The 7,919-nt window shown below is 42.3% G+C and overlaps 1 protein-coding gene across 1 annotated transcript in view; it reads left to right on the forward strand.

Moving 5' to 3' along the window:
• Positions 1-876: 876 nt before the first annotated feature.
• Positions 877-7,919, forward strand: part of ABL1 (ABL proto-oncogene 1, non-receptor tyrosine kinase) — an 84,059-nt gene continuing 77,016 nt past the window's right edge. Inside the window, exon 1 of the mRNA XM_009286935.2 lies at positions 877-1,225. Within this exon, the coding sequence (XP_009285210.1) occupies positions 1,090-1,225 (136 nt within the window). The 5' untranslated portion in view covers positions 877-1,089. The remainder of the gene's footprint in view (positions 1,226-7,919) is intronic.

Raw genomic sequence — 7,919 nt, forward strand, 5'->3', positions numbered from 1 at the left:
CCCGCTTGACCTCCTCTGGCTGCTGTGTAGGAACCGGCCTCCCGGAGCGCGTCCCCAGCCTCGCACCCCATCCCCGGCACCCGGCTCCATCTGAGAGGGGCAGCAGGCCGGGAGGGCAGCCACCTGCGCCGGCCTGGCGGCCCCAGCATTGCTTCGACGCCACCATGGCCCCCGAGGCCCCGCTGGCCCGCTTCGCCTCTGCCGGTGTGCGGGAGAGGTAGCGGCGGGGGGGGGGGGGCGGGGCGTGGAAGAAGGCGAGGCGTTGTGAGGCTGGACCGCAGGAGCCCCTCGTCCCGTTCCCTCGCCCCAAGGAGCGTGTGGAGCCTGCCAGGCCCAGAGCTGCCTCTGCTTTGCCTTGTGAGCTGACATGGTTTCAGTGTACTTGATCCTGCTAGACTTCAACGATACTTGAAGCCAAATACGTGGCTCTTTGGCCTTCGCTAACTCAATGCTATGCAAAAGAAAAGGAGGAAAAAAAAAGAAACCTTGACACTGGTTGCAGTGGGAATGGCTGTTTCCTGCCCTGGGTGAGCCTACATGTGGTTTCTCGCTTGTGAGATGAACTAATTCTCCTTTACCCGGTGGAAGACGCACTACATATGGCAACCTGAAACTTTGGTAACGCTTGGTTACTAAGCAGTTGGAACTTTTACTCATTTTTTTTGCATAAAGTCACCTACGGAGCCTTGTTGCCATCTTCAGAAGCTTTGGAGGAATCTGCGCTTGTCTTAATTCTTTCCCTCAAGTGACTTTATCACGCGAACTAATTCTCCTTTACCCGGTGGAAGATGCACTACATATGGCAACCTGAAACTTTGGTAACGCTTGGTTACTAAGCAGTTGGAACTTTTACTCATTTTTTTTGCATAAAGTCACCTACGGAGCCTTGTTGCCATCTTCAGAAGCTTTGGAGGAATCTGCGCTTGTCTTAATTCTTTCCCTCAAGTGACTTTATCACGCAGCGAGTGCAGCCAACGCACCCACCTAAAATACATTCTCCTTCAAAGCTCCTTCCCAACCTGGAAGATCGGGGATCACAGACGTCTTCAAAAACTTCTTGTCCTGGGAAAGGCGGCCCATAGTTACTTTATGGGGCAGCAGCCTGGAAAAGTTCTTGGGGACCAAAGGAGGCCAAGTCTGCCTGCCCTGCACTTTATCAAAGGAGCAGGGAAGAAGGAGTCATCAAGGCATGGGGGCCCGCACTGTAACGTCTTCGTTGAACATGGTGAGAGGTTTCTATTGGTATTTCTTTTGGCTTAATTTTGATTTGCCGAGCTAGATGCAATATGGATTTATTCAAGGGCATGGTGCAGACACAGAGGTACTGTACTTTATGGAAATCTTTTGTTTTCTTTCCCTTGCTTCTTAAGGCAAATCTTCCGTGATTGTTTATTAAGAAAATACTTAACTTGGGTCAGATTGCTTGAAACCTGGGCAGAGGTTATTATACAGCTAAATGCAAAATACAAGGAAGTAACTTTTTAACATTGTACAAGTTTCTCACTTCTGCCTCAGATATGTTCAGTTTAAAGGCTGGGAAAGTGTTTCATCCTTTTCGAGTTGTCTGTTTCGTAGGTATCGACTAAGCACACCTGATGGTGATGCTATGGTCAGCGACAAGTATTCTTTAATTTATGAAAGGGACTCCGCTACTTGGGGTAGGGGGGAAATAAGACTTCTTTTGGAGAGTTTGTGGATACTGCTGTTGTGACAACTGGTTGGAATCAAACAGTTTCTTGTTAATTTGCGCGGTGCGTTTACAGCGCTTTTGGTTAGTGGCTTCTTGAAGCCGGTTAAGCCTTCATCTCATGCTGTGATGGATTTAAGTGCTAGAGGCTGAAAGTGGCCAAGTTAGGGGTACAGCAACCCTGTCACTTGCTGGTCTTCCACAAATTAAGAGGGGCCTGAGAATCTCAGGAAAGAAGCCGAATGAAAAGCTCAGTAGGAGTCAGAGGTAGGTTTAGTAACTGTTTCAAATGTTGTTGGGGTTTTTTTTCCCTATTTAAAAAAAAGGCTAAAGAAATTATAAACTGAAGGCATCTTTACAAAAGTGAGACGCAGAAATGCATTGTTGCACTGAAACTTTTTGGAACAATCCCTGCATTTGCATAATGCTTTTTCAATTCCAATATTCTTTGAGGAGACACACTGCTGGCCGCTATCTTCCACTGGAGAATGGGATTTTGACAAAGCTTCTTCAACAGTTTTGTCCTCTTGAGGCAGTTTATCTGTGAACAAAACAAAACTGCGTTTATAATCTTCACATAATTAAAAATGGAAATATTTGCTGTGTCTGAGAGCACAATCTAGTGGTTAGTAGGAAAATCTTGATTCAGTTTTGGTTTAGCTGGCCTTTGCTTTCAAACTTTCTCTCATCCTTTGTTTCTAGAAGGGACCAAGAAATCCTGTGCAGTGTTCAGCAAAGACACAGAGAGAGATGCTGTGTATGTACTGCTGTGTTGAAATATTCTTTTGAGTTACATCAGTGTTATTTCTTTGGATTTCCCCCACAATGTTTGTGCACTGAGGTTATTTGGAAATTGAAGGTAATTAAGGGAAGGTTAGAGAACGTAAGGGCTAACTTGGCCCTCTGATGATAAACCCGCTGCTGGATTTTTCCAAGCCATGCTTTCAGTCCTGTGATACACCCGCTCCTCCACCCCCAGTTTGGTTGCTGCTTTTACTACTTTGGACAGAGTTTCAAGGTCAGATGAGATACAGCGAGAGTGCCAACTGCAAGCAGTACAATATTCTAACTACCTTTGGTGTTTTGATGTAGCAGAAGAGCCAGAAATGCTCCTTTTTGATCATCTAACAGGAGTAGGCAGATGGTAACTTCTTGCCAGTATGACCTGAGGTCAGAAGATCCTAGCACATTTGCAAAGAAAAACAGCATCTATAATGTCCATACACCATATGTCCACAAGAGACCTCAGTGTCTTGATTTAGAAAAGAATAAACTTGAAAGGGGACATCAAGGCCAGGACATCTGTTAAGAGAACTGCAAAAGATCAGCCTCGCTTATCCACATAAGGAAAAATTTCTTCCTTTGAGTGTATTAAATGGTTCTTCGAAGTACAGACAGTAGAAGGCTCTACCACCGTTGTTTGTTGTTCAGCTCTGTTTTGAGTTTGAGCTGCTCCTTATCCTGAAAAATGCTATCTTGAAATATCTGGAAAAATACAGAGGAAACAAAGTTCATTTTAGAAAGTTCTTCATCTCCCTCAATTTTTTTATTTGATAATTTGTTTTCGAAATACATAGTCTGACATACTTGGTAATTAATGGACAGAATAGTATTTAATGTTTTCAGTCCTATTCAGAAATGGTTCATAGGCTGTAGTTCATAAAAATAGATTGGCATTTTTTCAGGGCTTAAATTTCTGCATGTTTGTCTTTCAGTACTTTGATTACACAGTTTCTTCTAAATGCCAAACACTGTATCTGGATTCTCTGTCACACTGTGGGAACTAGCTTGTCCCAGGAAAATCGTGTTTCTTGCTTTTCATAACTAAGAAATGTTTAAGGAGAAATTCCAGGGTGGGCTGCTTAAAGCAAACCCCTTGAGACAGTCGAACTCTTAAAGGTACTTGTTTGAAGTTCTTGTATATTAAAACCCATGATAAAACAAAAAAAAAAAATGCGGAGTTGGTAGCCCTGTTGTGGTTGCGTTTTGGTAAAGGTGTTTCATATCTGTTTCAGTGGGACCACTAAGTTCTACTAAGGCTGATTCAGCAGACACTTAGCAGTGATTTTGAGAGCACTGAAGATCTTAATTGCTTCAGTGGTATTGAATCTTAGCTGAAAGGATGAGTAAATATTATCAGATACTAAGAGCGTAAGGCAAAATAACTTTCGGGGAAGTAATTCCATTTCTCAGTCGTGCGCTCTGTAGCACTCAAAACAATGCATCGAGAGGCTTCTGAAAAGCAAGGAGGCAACTGGCCAGAAATCAGCTCTGCTGGTGGTCAAGTGTTCTGCGAGAACAGTGCAGAAAGGCTCTAAATTTTGTCATGAGTTGACAATTGAGGAATGCATTAAGGGGGAAAAATAATGCATGGGCAAGTTGTGGACTTCTTTCTTTGTCTTGCTGCTTTCTGCACTAAGGGTGTTTTGCAAGCTGGCGTTCACTCTGGTGTAGATACCCTGGGCAGCAGAGTAGCCCTTGATGGGATTTTACAGATTTCATCTTGACGCAGATTACTCCATCTCTTAGATTGCTTGCAAGCTTGAAAACTTTCTCTCAATGAGAAAGTATAAAGGCAATGTTTGCCTCTTCCCCTGTGCTTTTCTTGGCTGAGAAATGAGTCTATAGTCACTGCTTTTTGGGAACACCCAACTGAGAGAAAAGCCATGGTCAGTAGACAGTTAATGGGAAAGACTTTGTAAATGCAAATTGACGTTTGCACACTAGTGTATCTTGTGCCTTTCCAGAACATTAATCTCAGCAAAACTCAGACTTCTGAAAAGAAAGAGACAAATTGTTAAGGCGTATTCCCACAGGGCTCAACTCTGATCCCGGAGTTGGCAGTAGTTAACTGGAGTGATGAGCAAACACCACACCTTCTCTGACTGTCTTGGGTAGGTGTTGCTGGGCTGAATGATGAGCAGGTCCCCTGAAGCATCTTGGTAGAACAGTATCTCCAAGCAAAAGCAGCACCTGAAGGCTTAAAAACTGAATTCTAATCATTAGACCTGTGATGCTGAGGTGAAGAAGAGATGCTAGCATAACTGCTTAGCAAGGTGGTAGGTTTGGTCCACAGCTTTGAATTCCAGTTACTGTGCAACTGATTGTCGTGATGCTGCCTGGTCAGCAGCAGAGCAGTGTTCTGAGAGGTGAAATCCTGAGCAGCGTCTCTGCTTGTGCGAGCCCGAAAGGTTGGGTTTTATATGTGTTCTTTAATGCACAGATTGTGATGGTTGACTGGGAATGGGGACCATCTTTCCATGGGCATGTTGGTGGGAACTTGAGTGTGATTTTTTTGGGTTTAACAATGGGAAATTGTGGTAAATAATATCTTGAAATATAGGTCTTTCAAGTGATGCTACAGCTTTGATGTACACATTTGCTGTCACTGGTGCCAGTTTTGCTGTGGCAGTCGGAGAAATAATTGATTTGGGAGGAAGAAGAAACCTTCTGAAGAGGTTTTGAGTATGGGACTTTCTTATATGCTGCTGCTTCTTACATATAATGGATCACCGATAGATATCAACCTGGTCTTATAACTTTTTCATTGTTCTGTGTTTGAGATGTTCTGCAAAGTAATACAAATACGGCTAACTGTGAGGTTGGTAGAAAGGAAAGGAACTTTCTTTTTGAATCTGTGTTACACCTTTACACTACCAGGGAGTGATAGACGTTCAGCTTTGAGCTTTAAGTATCTTTAGAATATAGTTGATAAAGCACTCACACAAGAATGTTCTTTCCTTATTCTCTCAGAGTGATAAAATCTGATAGTTTCTCTTCCAGCAGATAAGTGATAGGGAAGCTTAAGGAAGCTTGAACAAGCCGTTTACCTTACTGTAAAGAGAGATGAACTCCAGGAACTGGATCCGTTTTTCTTATACCTGTAGTGCTGACTATAGCTGAAGTCAGCCTACTACAGTCTCTTTCGTATTGGATCTGAACTTTTCTTCTTACAAGGGTGCTGAAAGTTTTAGTGCTTTAACTAGGAAGTAATTGTACAAAATAGAGCCATAGCATAAGCTTTCCACAGCTGCCAGTTGGAGATATGCCCTATGAAATTCACTATTAGGGGGGAAAAAAAAAATTAAAACTATCTTGTCCTATATTCTTGATTAAAAATTGATTTTTAAGAGTCTTTAGGTTTAATAATCTATCTTGTTTTATGCTGTTAAATTTTATGTTTCAACTGTTTGGATTGTGAAAATGAGTAAATTACTTTATAATTGGTTCCTTCCTCAGGACTTAGTGACTGACCAGCATATATGAATATATACTACAATATATACTGTTACAATTTTATTGGTGTTTATTATTTTTGAGTAAAATGTCACTAATAACTGTACGGCTTTGGAATATACTTTTATCAGCTGGGTGGTCCAGAGCAGGTTGTGGTCAAGCAATAATATATGACTCTGTACTCGTTATCCTTTATCGTACAGGTGAGGTCAGTATATCTTCTTTATATGCAATATACATTTATTAGCTAGTCAACTGTCCATATATGGAAATGATTTAAATGAGATTCTTTCCATATTAGAACTCTGTTTCTTTAAACCCATGTAGTTACAAACCCTGCATTTATCTCTTTCCATTGTTCCTTAGGGCATTTTTATACTCCGTCTCTGTTTCACCAACTGCAAAACCTGAGACTTGAAAGAAACTGCTTTAACTACACCCGATCCCGCTTTAGACCTTTCACCTGAAATTGTATCGTTAACATCGGCCTAATAGGAGTCCATTATTTAGAGCCTGCCTTCAGTATCTCAAGTCTGCATTCTAAACTGACAAAACTTTCTTCGTTGTTAGGTTGGAGATTTGGCAGCTCCCAAACGTTAATTTCCATCTCTATTAGGTGAGACTTATCCCCAGCTTTTGAGATCATTGCTTATGTATCCACCTTCGATGTGCTTCAGTATTAGTCTGGTTAATGCTGACATCTGCTGCACACCAAATGCAGATTTGTTTACTGCCTCTGACTATATCCCTTTTCATCATACAAAGCTCTTGCTATATTTTTCCCTGCTCCAATTACCAAATACCAGTAGGTTTCTCTAAGAAGCTCCTCCACAAAACTTGATCTAGGGTTGGAATATGTTAGGAGAGAGACCTAAGACTTGCTAAACTGCTTTTCCACATGCTGAGGTGGAAGATGATGATGATGGGGAAAGGCTAATCCTTTTCCTGGGCGAAAGCAGTTCTGTTTTGTGCACTGACTAATCTTTGATAACTTGCCATGTTTAAGCAGTTCTTCTCCTTCATGACAAATAGGTAGCGGTTGCTCGTATGCCAGACTTTCATTAATAGATTGTGCTGGTTTTGCATTCTTATTTACAAATTTTAATAGGAAGGCTGTGTGAGAAGATCAGGACAGGGAGGCAAGAGAAAGCTGCAGGGTATTAGTAAGCGATCATCTCATTCAGCACACTTCAACATTTACCAACAAACTCGCAGTATTTTAAATTGAAGAGTTCAAATCTTAATCTTGAAAGTGAGGAGTTGACGCAGTCCCATTGCTGAGAGTTGGGAATCCTGAGTTTCATCCCTGGTGCTCTCTGCAACGGGCTCTGTGGCACGTGGCAAATCATGAGGGTGCAGAAAGGTGAAAATGGCCTTGGAAAGTCTTGTCCTGTTGATTGTCGTTTTAGGGTGGGGATGCTGTTGTGTTGTGTCTTGGAATAACAGGGTTGTGTTTCCAGCTGTGCTTATAGGAACTCTGATAAAGCAGACAAGAAATGAATGGGTGAGTATTGTCGGTCCTGGGCAGTTGTGCGGTGTTTACTCATGTGGATGCGACTGTAACCAGTGTCTTGGCAAGATGTCAGATAGGAATGCTGTTACCTGATACCAGCCAGCCTGAATGAATAGCCGCAGCAGTTAGTCCAGCTCTTAACATCCAGCTGATACCAGCGGTGTGTTCAGTAAAGGTTCATAGCGTGCTGCCTTAAGCCTCCGTCCCTGTTTGGAGTATTGTAGCATCCCCGGATTTCCCAGAATGTTACTGCAGCTCCGTCGGTGTACTTGATCCACACCGTAAGGTTTAAAACATGTATTGCCATGGTACTGTGTGGGAGTGGACGTTTGGTATGTTACAGGTGTCATCTCTTTCAGCTATATAAAATGCTCTGATTGATTCGCGTTCATGCAGACTGAAGGAAGCGTTTAAAATACTACTGTCCTTCTGGAGTTATTGTTGCAGATGGACTTTGCTTTCCTTTTTTTTTTTTTTTTTTTT

This window comes from Aptenodytes forsteri, unplaced genomic scaffold (genome assembly GCF_000699145.1).
Source record: "Aptenodytes forsteri isolate BGI_AS27 unplaced genomic scaffold, ASM69914v1 Scaffold136, whole genome shotgun sequence".
Taxonomy (NCBI): domain Eukaryota; kingdom Metazoa; phylum Chordata; class Aves; order Sphenisciformes; family Spheniscidae; genus Aptenodytes; species Aptenodytes forsteri.